The sequence below is a fragment of the Lepisosteus oculatus genome, chromosome 7, assembly GCF_040954835.1.
Source record: "Lepisosteus oculatus isolate fLepOcu1 chromosome 7, fLepOcu1.hap2, whole genome shotgun sequence".
Taxonomy (NCBI): Eukaryota; Metazoa; Chordata; class Actinopteri; order Semionotiformes; family Lepisosteidae; genus Lepisosteus; species Lepisosteus oculatus.
This window is the reverse complement of record NC_090702.1, coordinates 10,834,486-10,852,842: the sequence shown is the minus strand read 5'-3', so window position 1 is coordinate 10,852,842 and position 18,357 is coordinate 10,834,486. Positions and strand designations below refer to the sequence as shown.

At 36.1% G+C, this 18,357-nt stretch overlaps 1 protein-coding gene across 3 annotated transcripts in view; it reads left to right on the top strand.

Moving 5' to 3' along the window:
• Positions 1-18,357, top strand: part of hipk2 (homeodomain interacting protein kinase 2) — a 117,806-nt gene that overhangs the window by 74,019 nt on the left and 25,430 nt on the right. For all 3 annotated transcript variants that reach the window (XM_006633762.3, XM_006633760.3, XM_015353174.2), the window contains exons 3-7: positions 7,359-7,482; positions 9,798-9,917; positions 10,053-10,139; positions 13,944-14,128; positions 15,897-16,059. In XM_006633762.3, the coding sequence (XP_006633825.3) occupies positions 7,359-7,482; positions 9,798-9,917; positions 10,053-10,139; positions 13,944-14,128; positions 15,897-16,059 (679 nt within the window). The remainder of the gene's footprint in view (positions 1-7,358; positions 7,483-9,797; positions 9,918-10,052; positions 10,140-13,943; positions 14,129-15,896; positions 16,060-18,357) is intronic.

Genomic DNA, 18,357 nt, shown 5'->3' with positions numbered 1-18,357 from the left:
GAGTGCTGACGACGATCCTTCTCTTGGCTAAGGAGAGGACAATTTGTTTGGCTCTCCACTAAGAACCTCCAACTATGGCAACCCTCCCACAAATTGGGGCCCTGTTTTATTGGCCCATTCCAGATCCTCTCCCACATAACTCATGTCACGTATCGCCACTCCCTGCCCCCGACCCTCAGAATCCACCCCACCTTTCACATTTCCCTCCTCAAACCTTACTGTAGATCTCCTCTCTCCAGATGGCAGCCATCTCCTCCTCCCCCTCATCTTATTGATGGCTTACCTACTTTCACAGTGAACAAGATCCTGGACGCTCACCTTCACCGAGGCAATTCCTCATGGACTGGCAGGGAAACGGCCCAGAGGAGAGATCTTGGGTCCCCAAAAAGGACATTTTGGACCATGATCTTACTGTGGAATTTCATCGCACCTCTCCAGATCATCCAATTTGGATGTTGGGAGCCACCCCTGAGGAGGGGGGGTAGTGTCAGAGTCACCATGCATCCACACACTCCCACGCACTTGCCGCCGCATTCTGACATGCACTGTTCACCGCAATTAATCAATTATCCAACCTCTTTTCCCCTTTCTCCCTACTTTAACATTTCTGCCACATCTTTTCAGTGCTCACTATTGAGTTTCACTCACCAGAGCTACTCCTTTCGCCTGTTTGTCTAGCAACTTTTGGATTACGGATTGTGCCTTATCACCGACCACGGACCTTCTTCACGATTTGGATTTGGAAATCTCCTCCGACTCTTGGTTTACGGATATAGCCTCCCCATCAACTACGCACCTGCCTCATGGATCGGATTTGGTTTTCGGACTCAGCTCTCTGGATTACAGATCTCTCCCCTCCTTCTTGACCACAGTATTGCTTTACGATTTGGACTTCGCACTCTCTCTCTCAACTTGTCACTCCAGGTCCGCACAGGGTCCGAATCGGCCCTACTGGATTCTGACAGTTAGATCCATGCTAAAAATAAGAACATAGGCTGCAAAAAAAGATGAGGTCATTCAGCTAGGTTGCTAGCAGCTAACTGATCTGAGGCTTTCATCCAGCTTCTTGTACACATTATTTTAAATATGGTCTTAGTAGTTCATTGGACAGATACTATACATTGACCCTTTATTCAATTTCTATTATTTTAATGTTATTATAACATTCTGTTGGCTTCAAAAGGCTTCAAGATTTCAAGGATTTGTCAACATAAACTTCTTTTTTTTCTTCCAGCACAGCGTTTCATGTTTTGTATTGTTTGTTTTTGTAACTTGCATTTAATATTCTCCACTCGTCAGCATTAAACATGATCTGGCAGTTGGTCCAGTCTTGAATTCAATCTAAATCTTTATCATATCTTATCTGCACTGTTTTCAAGCCATAAACTAGTTCTCAAACCATAGACAAATAATCTAGTTCTCAGATCAAATACATTAAATCTTAAACTGCCTGCAGTTTAGGAATTAGTGTTTTATGAGCAGATTTGTCAAAACCTTCCTGAAACTCTTCAGTAAATATACCGTATGCTCTGTGTGTATCCATTACTAATGTTTCCCAAGAACTCACATTGAACTGACTCAGAGTTAGTTAAGCAAAGCCCATCTTTTTATAACCAATGTTGTTTGCCCCCTAGGCTGTTATTTTCATATAGACCATTCTGTTATAATAATAATAATAATAATTAAGTTGCTTTAAGTAAAATGAATAGAATAGCATTTGCACAGTAAATTGATCTTCTAGTGCTGGAATCTCTGCCTCTTCTATGCTAATACTATTTAATATAAAGTTTTGTCCTTCCTTGTCCTGTACAGGTGTGATAGATCACATCTAAATGAGACGGGAATTTGTCGTCTTGGCACAAAGATTCACTGAGAAATTCAAAAACTTTTAAACTAGAATGCAAAACCCAAACAAATATGAAGGGAAGATCCAAAGTCAAACTTAGGACCCAAGGGAAAAACAAGACATCAGAGAACCAGGTCATTAAGTGCATAAATTCTACCTAAATGCTAGGAAAACAAGGAACAAAATGCAGGATGTGCAGTAGCACACTAGCACATGAGTGGATATGCAGTGTAAGAGAGACTGGAAAAATGGAGGGGGGTGACAGCACTATAAGTCAAAAACTTTTCAGACGTAGGAATTTAGCCTAGAATATCAAGTGTTTCAGAATCTATATGGGTCAGACTTAAAACATTCAAAAGATATGGTGTTAGGAAAATGTACAGACTGCAAAAATTCAAATATTAATTATAATTCATAATACGGGCTTAAACTGTCCTCACAACTTGGAAAAACCAATAGGAATGTCATCATGCACTTACTTAAATGGTAGTTAATAACTGATTTCTTACCTAGTTTGTCCAGACATTTGGAAGTGCCTGTATAGATCTCGTCTTTTCAAACACTTATTGGGGGAATAAGCCTTTTTAATAAATCAATTAGGAACAATATAAGGAGAAAGAAAGTAATTTTTTAAACTGTTGAAAATCTTTATCCAGTTGCAAAAAAGGAATTATAATGAATTGTAAGCACAAGTAAAATGTAGACATGAGGCCAAAAGAGAGAAAGCAATATTGCATGTAAAAATGTTAAACATTTTTGCTCTATTTAAACAAGAAATAAACAGTAAAGAATGAAGTTAAATACTGTATATGTCCCAGTATAGCCCAGTGTTGGTAGTTCTTAAGATCACCTCTTTAGAAGGTTAAGATTGTCTTTCATTTTAGATTTTTCACAGTCACAGAAACTGAATTAAGGGATCATTTTTGTTAGTTACACTATGTCACTTTGCACAACTGTTGGGTCTTGAATTTGTAAATTCCACCCTCCACAATGATGTTTGTAGCTTAAAGTAGCACATTAGCATTTTACTAAAATCAGTGTAGCAAGCTATCTGCATCAATAACCATGTCAAACATGGCAAAACAGGAAGTGTGCAGCAAACAGAAATGACTGCACTAAAAATTAAAGTCTGCAAACAATAAGTCTCACACAGGTGCACAGATCACACATTATCAATAACTCCGGACGAATTTCTGGATACTCACACTGTGAAACTGGAGAAGAGAGGACGCAGCAACTATCAGTTAAAAAAAGTTGCCTAAAGAAGCTACCTAAATGTATAATGTTACTTTTTGAGCATGAGATCTATTTCTGAGTATTTCTGAGTAAATCTGTTACTGTTTTTCACAATACTGATGTAGTCACTTATATGATTGAAATGTTGGGATTTGCACGCATACACACTATGCACTTTAATTCTCCCTACTCCAGTCTTGCCATGTATTGTCCAGAAAATTATTTGAAAAGGGATGCGAGAAAGTATTTTTAGGTCATGTAGTACATTATTCAATTTTTAATTATATTATTATTTTGGACTGTTTGTTATAGATGTTGCCATCACCAGTACAACTAGTGAAGTGGTTTAAAGTCAAAATTCATTATTGAATGTTGTGAATGTTCTCCCAAAAACCTTTTACCCTGTTTAATCTGTGTACATCTGACTTGTTTTCAGATTGTTATTAGTAAAACAAATATACTGCAAAATGAGAAACAATAGTTCAAATATTTTAAGCAATCTAGTTTTAGGGCAGATTCATGAAGTTAGTGGAATGTGCCATTTACTCAGATTTTTCCTTATTGAGCTGACAGTGGATCCTGGGTCCATTTAGCTCAGCGAGGGCCTTATTTAATAACCTGAAATACGGTTTTACAGCTTATTCAGTACTGTTTTTTCTGACATCTTATCCATTTCTGCCATAAAATACCAGGTGGATTCATGACTTAAATTCATGAAAATTTTTTTAATTTTCAAAGTTAGGGTGAAGATTGTTCCAAGACTAATTTGTGTGGTTTTGTTTGCATCACATAATTGGTTCCACATTTGCCTACTGCAGTCAGTGTTGTCAATTGCAGTTCCTTTTGAGATGCTTTACCTCATGGGAAAGTTCAACAAGCTCAGACTTCGTGCAGATTTATTAGTTATGTACTTTTCCATAGATTGTCTAAGTCTTAATTATGGAGCTGCTATTGAAAATTTATAATGAGATCAAACTCTTATGTCAGCACTTGAGTTAATATAAAAGTGTGATGTAAGCCTAACATTAAAAATATTATTGTTCAATAAAAGAACCAGAAACCATATTAGTGGATTGGACTTTATGGAGCACCAGAATTCTTGGTCTGTATAAACGTATTTCATCTGTTGTGGTTTTAAAGTACTGTAAAACAACGTTCCAGGAGATGCTATTGGATTTTGAAAACTTGTAACTGAGACAAACTGGTAACCCTTTTGATGTCATGTTGTTGTGGATATTTGTCTGGAATATTTATCATAAGCACTATGACAAGTCAGCAAGCTACAGTACAGCAAAGTGAAAAATCGAAAAACTTACTTAAAGCTGCGCCCCCATTGCAGTCAGTTAATATTTTAATACTGTACCTCTACAATTCATTATGGCTAGTTCTACACCACCTTTGGACACCACAGAAATATGTGGCAAAATGTGAATATTCTGGCACATTTCTTGTTTCCAAGCTTGCTCTAGCTCTGTCAAGTTGGTTGATGATCCTTTATGGACAGCAGTTTTCAAGGTTGGCCACAGCCTTTATATTTAACTCATGTCATGGCTTTAACTGAGCCACTTGAGGACATTCGGTTTCTTGTTAAGCCACTCCAGTGTAGCTTCAGCTTTGAAAAGAAGGTCATTGTCCTGCTAAAAGCTGACTTTTCATCCCAGTTTTAGATCTTTAAAAGACTGAAGCATATATGCATCAATGATTTGCCTATACTTTACTTAATCTATCATATTCTCAAGCTTCCCAGTCCCTGCTGACTAGAAAGAGCCCTATCCCATAATGCTGCCACTATCATGCTTAACACCAGGGATGGTGTTGACTGTAAAACATACTGTACATGACTAAACATTCTTTAGAGTTCTAAAGGAGGCTGACAGCATTATGCAGTACACACCCCCTCCGCTGTGAATTTGCACTTCTCCCATCTGGGAGATGTCTCTCTGCCCCAAGGTGTAACAGGAATAGACAAAGGAATTTTTGTTATCCCCTCTGCAATTTCATTCTAAATAATTTAATTATTTTATCTCCTGAAATTCTCCTGAACTGTTAGTTGATGATATTCACTTTTGTTGTATTGTTTTGCTGGGCATAATTTTGCTGCAAAACAAATTTTCTCCAGAGAATAATAAAAACTTCAGTTGAATTGAATGAAATTGAATTAATAATGCACTATGTTGGGCCAAATGTAATGCTTTGTATTTAGACTACAAAGTTCCAATTTTATCTCATATGACCGCAAAACCTTTTGCCAAATTTACTTTGTGCTTAAAACGCTTTAATGCTTTGTTGCAAACTGCATATGGAATTTGAGATGGGAATGCCAATCTGCCATGGAGGCCAACAATGTGGAATGACTGGGATATTGTTGACTCAACTTTTTCGCCCATCTCATTTACTTTTTCAAAGTTGCTATTGGCCTCATGGGTGGCATCTCTAAGCAGCTGCTTTTTTTGGACACAGCCTGATCTACGCAGTATCTGGTTGGTATGATACACCTTCCACTCCTTATCAATCTACTTCACTATAGCCAGTATCTTTTATTTTTTATATCATTCTCCTGATGTGTACCTTTTAAGAGTTTTAACTTTAATTTTTCATAAATTGTTTTTGTACCTCCTTGGTTTCATGGTTGAAACTTTGCTTGAAATTCAATACATGACTGAAGGACCTTACAGGGACAGTTATATTTTATCTGAAATCTTGTTCACCACTATTATTGGACAGAGGACATTCAGCTGATTGTGTGATGTGTCAATTAAATTTAGGCATCTAAACTCATTTAGGTTGATCATAGCAATGCAGGTGAATACTTATGCAATTCAATAAAATGGAACGTCATTGGAAAAGAGAGAAAATGTTTGCAAGTCACTGTATATTCATTATGAGCACTAGCAGTTTACCCAAACCCCCCACCTTTTTATCTGCAGCTTTATTTGGTTGAGACTAAACCAACATACATTTGGCAGGGCACAGTCTTTGATTCATATTGCTCAGAATCTTCAAAAACCTGATGAGAACAACTCACGTTTAATTATAAATTATGAGCAGCCAAGTTTTGTAACAGCTAATTGTCACATTTACTAGTCAGGTTGAATAGACCCATTTTAATGAGTTTCTCATCTTTTGTATCTTCTTTTTGTATCATAAAATAACAGTATAAAAAAGGTTTTGAGTACCTTGAAAAAACAATTAGATTTGAAATATGAGTGTTGGTGTGTGTGGGGGGTGGGATGTTCATGGTGTTGAGAAATCCTACAGTTTATGTAATTTAAAATTTGACAATAGCAAGAGCCAGGACCTTAATCAGAACACTGAGATTAAATTTGTTGAAGAGCAAACAATGCTTTCATTGTATTTACTCCAACACAATTGATATTTTTTCCAATTAATAGCAACATAATTTTAACTTAATGTTTATAAGCATTACTGTATGTCTTCATATGCAAGGGTCTTAATTGGTGATAAAGTCACTTCCTAATCCAAAAATAAGCTCTGAATGTCCAACAAGCTATGTTGAAGTCGTCAGCAATAACTCTTTTGTTGTTTAGTTTGGTAGGTGCACTAGGAGTATATTGAAAAGGACTTCAAACCAAATTGAAACCCCTTTCCTCCACTTTTCATTATTTTCCTAAACAGAAGTAATCACTGATGAACCAGTTCTTCACTAACATGCAGTGAAAGCTGCAATGTGTGTAGTATAAGAGGGTCAGCAGATGTGAAAGCAGGACCAGATTAATGAGCACAGATGACATTTTCTTACTCCATGTAACAGCAGGCACACCTCTCCTTCAGTAAAATCATGTAGTGAATGTAAAAAATAGTTAACTGGACAAAGCAATGCAGAGCTGATGCAGAGTTAATCCAGTTAAAGCAAAACCAAAAAACACAGAATCTGCATTGTTTTCACTTTGTTTCTATAAGTGGTCTTTAATTAGATTAATTATTTCATCTTGAAATGCTCCTTTACCAAGCAATTCATTTCAAACAATTCGTCCCACATTTACAGGTTTAAAAATCATTGGGATGATTAATTTTGACATATAGGTTTTGCTATTTTAAGGTTGAAAACATCTAAGTAAATGAATGACTAAGTGATTAACATATTCAATTGTGCGATATTCATCTTAGATACTGTATATTATTATATTTGTTTACTGTTGGCTTTGACATAAAATTAATGTTGAAAACCCAACATAACACAGTTGGCTGCTCTGAGATTTCATGCTTCCCCACACACATGCTGAGTATACATGGGATTTCTGTCTTCTCTATGCAGAGCTCCAGAGATTATCCTTGGCCTGCCATTCTGTGAAGCGATCGATATGTGGTCACTAGGATGTGTCATCGCAGAGCTGTTTCTAGGATGGCCATTATACCCTGGGGCATCGGAGTATGATCAAGTAAGTTTTTAAAATACGTTGTGTTGTTTTTTTGTGAACACATTTCTATTTCCATTTCTTATATTTCAGAAACATAACCATAGCAAGTCAATACAAGAACAAAACGTTTCTCCACCCAACATAATTCCGTTATCTCCAGTGGTACCCCACCAACGAAGAAATTACAGAAAATAACATCAATTTTTTATAACATTATAATTGGTTTAAAGGCTTGTATTCAATCTATGATTAAAAAAGGTGAAAATCAACAAGTTATCATCCAGTTAATAATTACTAATGATAAAGTAATACTTATAGGGTTTGGACAAAATAATAGAAATGTCTAATGAAAAAGGAATTTAGAAATAACTAAATCACAGTTTAAAACTTCTACAGATGTGCCTGCTATAAAAAGACACTTTAATATGTAAGTTTCTAAAGCAACATGAGAAATATAACAGATTTTGAAAGAGGCTAAATAGTTTTTGCCTAAATTGCAGGTCTGTCAGTCACAGAAACAGAACAATTATTTAATGTCTTAAAGGGAACAATGTCAAAAATCATGGTAGAATCTACCAAACAAGGAAAAACAGCATTTGGAAAGAGGAACAATGGTCTCAAGATGAAGCTGACCTTCACAGAAAGATGGACACTTAACAAGATAGTAGCCGAAAACCACAAAACAACGACCCACATTGACAGCCTCACAACTGAATCTACACTTCTGTAACCCTGTCTCAAGAAAAGCTGTACAGTATGTCATGAGCTTCACAAAGCTGATATTTATGGCAGGGCTGCCATTTGGAAAGTGCTTGTAACCAAGGCCAGTACACAGCAACGCAAAACCTGGTGTAATGATTACAAAACCTGGACTTTTGAGCAGTAGAAGAAAATACAGTAAACCCAGGAGGGACAAACAGGAGGGAAGGGCTGTCCAACACTGGCAAAAGTCAGTAAAATCACAATTTTTTCAGCTCCAAAACATTCTGTTATTTGAGAAAAACGTGTACTATGTACTGTATCTGCTTGCAGGATCTTTTCACTTGTTTTTGTAACAGTTGCAATTGCAATAAACAGTTAATGAAAAGTGTTCCTGCTCCTTCTTATCATATATATATATAATATACAATATTTTCATAAAATAATTTGTTTCCTTCATAAACTGTAAAAAAATTGCTGAAGGTGTTGTTCACTTTTATTTTTCTTGAATTTGAACATTAAACTACATAAATAAAAACAGACGGAAAAGCCATTTTCAGTGTACTTTGGTGGTTTCTTTGTCTTATTACTTACTCCCTTATAGCACACTGCAACTTGCCAAATACTACTTCTAACCAAAGTTATATAGAGTCATATTTGTTCACCCATTTTGGATAAAAAAATAAATAAGAGATGCTAAATGCTTAAAAATGTATTAGGTTAGGTTACATCCTAAGAAGATGTGTATGTAATACTTTCCTATCCCAAAAATAGTATATGATTGTCTGCTTGGAAGTGTTGTGATTGTGGATTAAACAGAATTCCAATCGCATTTGGTGTCAAATAAGAATGTTTTTTGCTTTTGTGAAATTATTCTTATATACTTAAACCAGTTCTAGTGACCCTTTATAATTGTTAAATTTTCCAGTTCGAATTTTTTATAGTGATTTGTTCCATATCAGAGTAATCTTTCTGATGTAAGCAGATTTATTTTTTAAAAGCAAGAACAACGTAGGGTAGTGGAAACCTTATGAGATTAAGGATATGAAAAGCTTTGAAAATGGTGAACCGTGTAGTTTATATTCCCATCATTTTAATATTTGAAAACCTTTCTATATAAATTGTTAGGTTATGATCAACAAGGAGTTAAGTTTGAGTTGGCACATGAGACTACACATTATCTTCCTGCTTTCAAGAAATACAATTTGTATGTGAATTCATTCTGTTGGGAAACATTCTGATGTTTTTCAAGTCAAGGAAGGAAAATGCAAAGGTTGTAAATAGTAAGAGAATCTTTGACACAGAAACACAGTCAGTGTGTTTCCTTGATATCATAATCCATAATAAAAATTTTGTAATTTTTTATCATGAAAGTAGGTACATTATTAAATGTTATAAGTGATCATTAACAAATACTGAGTGACTCCCTCCTGCCACAAAGAAACAGCAAAATAATAATATTGCTTGAATAAACCTGCACAGCAAACCATGTTTCTGTTTCAAAGGTTTTGAAGGAAAACTTTGTTTTCTTTTCCTGAACTTGTCGTGAGTCATAAGACTGGAAATTCTCAGGATGGTTGAATCCTGATGCATTCATCTTCGTGTTTCCACCTGTGTTTGGTCTTCTTGCTCCACAGATTCGGTACATTTCTCAGACGCAGGGGTTGCCAGCAGAGTACTTGTTAAGTGCGGGGACGAAGACGACAAGGTTCTTTAACAGAGACCCAGACTCGGCATACCCGCTTTGGAGACTTAAGGTGAGGGCGGAGCACTCTTAAATTTTTAAGACCTTTAAGAAAAATAGGAGATGTTTAAAAAATACTGTGCAAAAAATGTGATATGTTTAATATTGTATGAATGAGATGCATCAAAGATTCTCTTTGACCCTGTAGACACCAGAAGACCATGAGGGAGAGACGGGGATCAAGTCGAAGGAGGCGCGGAAGTACATTTTTAACTGTTTGGATGATATGGCGCAGGTATGCATGCACAGGAATCTGACTCCTTAAAGGAGAAAAAAATGTAATTTTTTATGTCATTTTTGTTGATCCCTGTACTCTTTGACAGTGTGAAAGAATTGAACACTGGAATTCATTTCTATTTCATGAAAACCCCCCAAATTATACTGAAATGCCATATTTTGGTTTCAAAGACATTTAGCTCTAATACTGTATGCCCTTTCAGAAATGTAACCCATGCTGGGAGTTGTTTACATACAAAATAGCCAATCCAGAAAAATGGATTACATTAAATCAACATTTATTTTTAATTGTAAGTCTGCTACACTCATAATGAGTGATATGACTTGTAGTTTTCTGAAGGTAAGGGATGTAGTCACAGCTACCTGGAATACTGCATAGCAGCAGCTTTAAACAATGCAATTCTGCATTCTCTAGCAAAAAGACACATTGTTTGCATGAGGTATCGAGCCTTCTCGTCTCCTCAGAGTTGGGTTAAGTCTGAATTTTTAAATGTTGCCTTGATGACATTTTTTTCTTCTTCTTATAGTATTTACTCTGTGGATGAGAGTGCTCTCTGTACTCTAGGTGAAATATTTTTTGTGGGCTTTATTGTCTGATAAAGAAACTCCTTTTGTATTTATTCGTTTGAATGTTAAACATTTATGCACAAGACTATGTTTCCTAAAATCAAACAAGGTGTTTACAAGGTGTTATAGAAATGTAGGAGATGACTCACAGCCCCCAGTTCTGTGAAAGCCCAGTTTGCACGCAGGTATGTTTGCACTAAGCTACAGAAAGATTCTCTCCTTCATTATTTTCATTTCTGACATTATAAGATGGAATCAAGGTGAAAGCAGGTTTTTCCTTATAAGTGATATGTAATGTTATGACCAGACTGCACACCTAGATAGAGTAATTGTTTTAATTTAGTCCACTTTGAACATTGTTTGGACATTTAACCCTTTAAGTACACACCCTACATAATACAGTATGTGCTTCTAATATTAACAGAAAATTTCTAAGATTTTTGCTCAAATCCTCTTCCTTTCACCTTTTGTTTAATGAATATTGAATAGCTCTCATTGAAAAAAAAATAAAGTCTTATTCTGGAATATATTTCTGGAGCAAAAATTTGGTGTTAATATGCAGGTTTACAAGCTGCGGTCCTTGGTTTTGAAAACAGTTTTCCTGATTTTTGGGAGATCAGTTGGTTTACTGTCACTGCTGTTCTCATATGACTACTGATGAACAGCATTGCTGTCTTAACTTGCAAACAGATCTGGAATCTCACTTTATAGTTCTCGTTTCAGATGCCTCAGATTATGTATCACTCGGGTGTGTTGAAATATGTGTTTGTCTGAAACCGTGATTCCCTCCCCACTGAGGGGTCTGAAGCGTTACTTCAGAACTAAGGCAGCTAATTAAACCCACATCCAGTTTTGAATAGGTCCACAAGGACAATCTAAAAAGATGTTTTTAGCACTTCTTTAGTGCTTTGGGAGCTACATCTGAGGCTTGAGTTTAAAGGAATTAGTTTAGATGGATTTTATGGATGCCATTCATACAGTAAGTGCAAAAACACAAACCACAAGATTTTTAATGAGAGAACACTCAATCAAAAAGGCGTCAGTGGAAAAAGCATTTTCTTCTACAATATTGTGTAAAAAATTACCATTAAACTATGGAATTTAAAAATCTGGTGGAGGGCATCTTTCATGTTACAAGAGTGCTGAAATAATTAAAAATAGTGCTGGTACAGTATGCAGACAAGTCATAAATGAAGAAAGTAAAGATCAACAGTAATTGCCACAGGATGTTGCAGTAGATTCTAAAAAGATATTATTGATTCTCCATGTGGTTGTCAATACTGAAAGGGATTCTTAGCTATAGCAGTGGACATGTGATGCTGAACCAAGATGATTATAGATTTATACCAAGTCTTACTTAGTTTTATCTATGAACTTGGTATCTGTTGTCATGGAGAAAGATACATGTAGGAAATGCTTTATTTCACTGTTGCTGCATAATCTTTTCATCACTGATACACAATATGGTATAATCAAATGCATAATGTACACAAGAGGTCATGACATCTCTTAACATAATTTATAGCACTTGGTACTGGGCTGATGATCCCCAATTTCAACATCCAGTGGTGGTGGTTGATAGTGTTCATATGTTGATAGGGTACAGTAGTTTATTGCCACTGTCCGGGGAATCCTGATCACAGCTGAACCTATCCTCCAGGCAGGTGTCACGATATTAGTTCCCCCTCCTTAAGGGTGCTCCAGCCCTTTCACTTAAGACTTTATTCTCTGCACCTGTTCCCTTTTCCCAGCCCACCTTAAAAGCCAGGCGCTGACGCTCATCTGGGCTCTGCATATGATTTCCATATCGTGCGAGTCCGGGACCTGGAAGCCCCTGGTCCCGTTAAGGTTTTAACCTCAGTTCCCGTTCCTGTTCCCCGTCCGCCGGTTCCGACCCAGCCTTTGTGGTTTTTAATTCTTGTTCTGATGGATCTTCTGGTTTTGGACTTACCCTTGTGTTTTGGATATTCCCAAAGGACTACTCTCTCGGATTGTTCGCCTCGGCCACACCTCCCCCGTGCACCAGCGCACCTTGGACACGCCCCCCTGTCTTCAGCCCCGTTTTCCTGCATGACGTTTCCCTAGTGTTTCCCCACTCCGTCGGATTGTGTCGTCCGCATAGGGTCCGGAAAGAACTGTTCGTTACAGCAGGGACCTTTACTGATTGAGATGCAGGGAAACCCTGGATATATAGATCTGAATTAGAGTAATTATAGACTATCTGACCATTTTTCCAAAGTTTTTTTTTATATTATAGTATACCCCACAGAAATAGATGGCAAACTCTAAAGCACCTCTTTAAGAGGAGTTTCAGAGCGTATGTGATTGGTGCCTTTTACATCTGTCTATTGTTTTTTCATGAAATGGAAGTTTTGCTATATTTATACATGTTGTAAGGCATAAAATAAGTAAGGTTCCCAAATTCCAAGTCATTTTCTAGTTTGTGAGTAAAGATAAAATAATGATTGAGCAGTATTCAAAATCCTCCTATGTTATTTTTTTTCCAGAGATTATTCTTCACCAGTTAGATAATACACAGATTTATCAATGTTTTCTGTTGTTTATAGCAAATATATCACATTTTTACATCTCATCAATTTTTAACTGCATTGATGAGAGTAAATGCAACAGATATTAACCTGCTTTTGATGATAACAAAAAGAAGGAAATGAAGTTTTGATAAAGTCTGGAGTTGGTGGATTAAGGTATTAACCTTTATCACATAGTAACAAGTAATGTATGGATTTTCATCAGCCACATGTCATCACATGTTTCGAATTAAGCACTAAGTCTTGAGCATTCTGAAAGTACTATAAATTGCCATGTTGTTGCAAACCCCTGGACTTGCCACAAAATTCCCACGAATATTGACGTGATGCCGCCCCTTCCTGCTCACTAGTCACTGTAATAATTGATGTAATGCAAGTTACGAGCAAATAAGTACAGGTTGTGTAGCAGACATTTCACCACAGAAATGTTCCAATGTGATCTGCATGCAAAGTTAACAAGTAACAGCTGATTCTTTCTAACCCTTTGAAATATTAAAATAGTGTTGTCCTTTAATGTTTCCAGTTATCATCTTTTAAGCATGATAATAGAAAATGTTTTAAAATCTAAAGGCTTGCACCTCTCATGCTCTGTGTATGGGCTCAATATGGTTTTACTCCTCATCTAGGGAAAAGAGCAGGTTCCTAAATTGGAATTCCCTCATGGTTCCATTCTTTTTACTTCACAGGTGAACATGACAACGGATTTGGAGGGAAGTGACATGTTGGCAGAGAAAGCAGACCGGCGGGAGTTTATAGACCTGTTAAAGAAAATGCTGACGATTGACGCAGATAAACGGATAACCCCCATTGAAACTTTGAACCATCCCTTTGTCACAATGACACATCTGCTTGATTTTCCTCATAGTACACAGTACGTTTTGATGGGGGTGGGGGGTAGAAACTGAAATGTGTTCTTTGCAGAAAGCTTTTTATAGCAGAAGGTAGTTCATACAGTACCTATCAACCTACATTTCTAGACAATTTTGTGTTCACCAAAATGGGTTCCTATATATCCATTCATTTTCTAACGTCTTCATCCAATAAAGGGTAATTGGGGAGCTGGACTCTATCCTTGCGGGCAAGGGGGTGAGGCAGGATACCCCCTGGACAGGATGTCAGTCCTTCAAAAGACACTCACAGACACAAACAAAAACATACTCACACCAGGGCCAACTCCCCCAGAAGACAAGTATTGTACAAGTATGATTTTTAATTTTGGGAGGAAACCAGAGCATCAGAAGAAAACCCACATAAACTCGGGGCGACCACCACTCCACATCACAGGTCCAGATTTGAACTCAGGGTTTTCAGTGCTACAAGGCAGCTATCTACTGCACCACTATGCTGTTCTATATATTTTAATATAAAATATTTAATTTTAAAAAGTAATTATTTATTATATATCAGTATTAAAAAATACAATAATTGAATAAGTCTCCACTATGTGATGGAAGCACCTTTGGCAGGAATTTCAACTGTGAATCTATTGGGATGTGTCTCTTCCAAATTTGCACACCTGTTTTGATCATTCTTATTTACAAAACTCTTCTAGTTCTGTCAAGTTCCTTAGGGAGAGGTGATGGAGAGCAATCTTCAAATCATGCTACAAATGTTTGGTATGGCCCTGGCTGAGCCACACAAGGACATTTATCTTCTTGTTCCTTAACCACTCCAGTGTATCTTTGGCTATGTGCTTTGAGTTGTTGTCATGCTGAAATGTGAGGTCCCATCCTAGATTTAGCTTTCTTGCTTCAGGTTTTCCTCCAATGCTTTTCTGTATTTTGCTCCATTCATTTTCCCTTCTGTACTGCCAAGTTCTCCTGATATTGTTATCACATACAGTACATCCTTTGACCAGTCCTGACCAAGTCTCCAGGTCTTTCAAAGTTGCCTTTGTCCTCTTGGTAGCTTCTCTGATCTGTTTCCTTTTTGCTCAGTCTTCTTACATCAGGAACAGCCTCATCTGGACAGGGTCTTAATGGTATCATACACCTTTCTCTTAATAATTGTCTTGACTGTGTTTCAAGAGGTAGTCCAGTCCTTTGAATTTCTTTATACCCATTCCCTGATCTGTGCTTTCTACAACTTTGTCCCAGAGTTCAGTTGCTCTGGGCTTTGTAATGCACTACCCAGCAGAGTAACAGGAACTGCTGAACTTATCCTGAAATCTCATGAATCACTACAATTTAATAATAGTTGAGGCCAAGTTGTGCGATTGTTTTTCTAAAGCGGGTGGACATTTATCCATGCAAGCTATGTCAGTTTTTATCTTTAATTTTTTTTTAAATGTCTAGCATAATATTTTACTTGGAAGTTATAGAGTAGCAAGTGTAGATAAATGAAATGTGAAAAATTTGAAAGGGAGTGGTGACTCTCTATAGCGACTATGTTGTTTAATCTCATTTTACCTGACTTCTTTTATAACTATCGAGTTTATTATGGCTCTTTTGTAATTATGTGAATTATCTATTATTAACAATTTTCTCTAAAGGTTTGTTATTTAAGAAGACCTTGAACAAAGACCAAACTTCAGGATAATTGTTTTTAGTTTAAATATCTGATGTTTTGATGTGTTAGCTTTACTGTAGATGCTTTGATGCTTATTCTTACCATGTTTTATTCTTCTTATCCTTCTGCAGTGTCAAGTCTTGTTTTCAAAACATGGAAATCTGCAAGCGCAGGGTTAACATGTACGACACTGTTAACCAGAGCAAGACTCCATTCATTACACATGTTGCCCCCAGCACATCCACCAACTTGACCATGACATTCAACAACCAGCTTAACACTGTACACAACCAGGTAAGCTGATCACAACTCTGAGCAAGCAAATTTATTTTGAATTTTTGGTATAAGATGACTTGTATTCCAGTGAAGTTAACAGCACAGAGTCTAGTGATACAATTCAGAAACCTGAAAACTGCTAGGTTTTTTACAACCAGCAACACAAACGTCCTCTCACATTTTCAATATGTTAAAATTATAAAAAAGCTTAATTACAATGTGTGTTTTAACTGTTTTTATGTATCCACTGGTTTTAGTGCTAGTTTGCATTGATTAATATTTCTTGTCATTGGGAGAAAAGGCTGTTTTAGTAATTTTCTCATTTCTGTAGATTAACTGTAGATTAATATCCATGGTCAAAGGTAGATATCTTTCATACAGATATTGATTTGGTGTAATATTAGCACATCCCACTGATTTTATTAATTTTTTGTAAGCTAATTTGAAGATTGTTTTCTAGTTTAATCATCGAGGTGAAGAAAGCACTTTGCAAATGTTCTGTACTGTAAAGGCCTCTAGACCAGACCTCTGTAATGTTAATGTAATGGTACAGGTTGAAAATCCTTAATCCAAAATTCCAAAATCCGAAAACCTCCAAAATCCGAAACTTTCCATCTCACGGTGAGGTCATCGATGACGTACCCTCTCCCTCAAGTTTCCCGGACCTGATGTAGTTTTAATGTCTGGGGCTGCATTTATCTGCAAGTTTGTAAGCAGTGATCATCATGTTTTGTTCTGTTTTTTTTTTTAAGTAAGTACAAAACATTATTTTTACGTGAGATCTGAATTTCACCTCCATGTACAGTATGAGTGTAACTTGACTAGCGTCATTACTTGTACATTACTTTAAAAATAAAATACTGACTTTTTTCAGTTTTCATTTTATTTACCTGTAATCATATTCAATACTTTGTTTTTATACCTTACATAAAACTTAATACCTGTGTAGTAAAAAATAAAATAAAAATGGCATACCTGTACTGTAACCTTTTAATCAAAACATGACATTGTAGGTAGAGACTGATATCTTTCTGATGGTATTATGTTAAAAAAATATTTATATATTTATATAAAATTACATTCAGGGTATATGTATAAGATATATTATGAAATGTAAATGGATATGGTGTTTAGACTTGGGTTCGATCCCCAAGTTGTCCCATTTTATAGATGCAAATATAAAAATATTCCGAAATCCGAAATCCGCAACACTTTCGGTCCCAGGAATTTCAGATAAGGGATCCTCAACCTGTACTATGTATCACAATGCTTGCAGCTCAAATTAAGTCTCCCTCGGTGTTTGGCCAGTATTGAGAAAAGTAAAAATGAAGAATTTGAGTGTTTCCATTATAGACTCTTAATGAAAATGATGCAATTATCAGAATATTTACAAAAGTATTACTTAGCTGAAGATGAAAAACACCAGTTGTATATATTGCACCTGTTGTTTGAGGAAGGGGCTCAAGCAATAACGTTTTTTTACATTGTTTATTTCAATAACTCATTTCTCTGGAAGCCAACCAGGTCCTGAACCTCCCATTTCAATATGCTTGTTATTAATGAAAACTGTGTTAATCAATGGTAATTGATGGAATGAGTGCTGTGTCCTTACCACTCATTTTAAGAATAGGGTCTGTGCACTTTTTTTACTGAGACTAAAATGATCAGAATTGTTGAGCGAAACCTTGTGGCGGCAATATACTGTAGGTACCTTTCAAAAATCACCTGTTTTAGTTCTTTTAAGCACCCAAAGAAAAATCGCTCCTTCAATCTGCAGGATGACTCCAGAGACTTTGCACAACTGGCTGGTTTCACACTATTTGTCACATGTAATGAAATATTGCTGTGATAATGCAAGGCAGAAAGGTAAAAAATAGGAAACAAAAAGTCACTGTTATTACTGGTTCCACATTCATTAATGATCTTTGGCTTGTGAAGTTGTTCTAACAAAAACATTTTCCGTGACAGTAAATTGACAGTAAATAAAAATGAAGTTTCTTTTCCAAAACCAGGTGCTGTCTGCAGTTGAAATACTGTATAAGTGAAATCATAGATGTGTTATTTAAGGATATGTTAATAAATCATAAAGGTCCAAGTGTTTATATATATATATATTTCATTATCCTGTGGGATTTATTACTTGGTTTTCATTTAAACCCATCTTTGTCCATTTTTTGTTGCTTTGTGTTAAGTTGGTTTAACTGCAATATATGTAATGCATTACAAAATAGGAATATGTACAGTAACAAAGCTCCTAAAATAGATCATTTGTAAATGATCTTCACTGTTCAACATTAGAACTTCATTTTAATAATA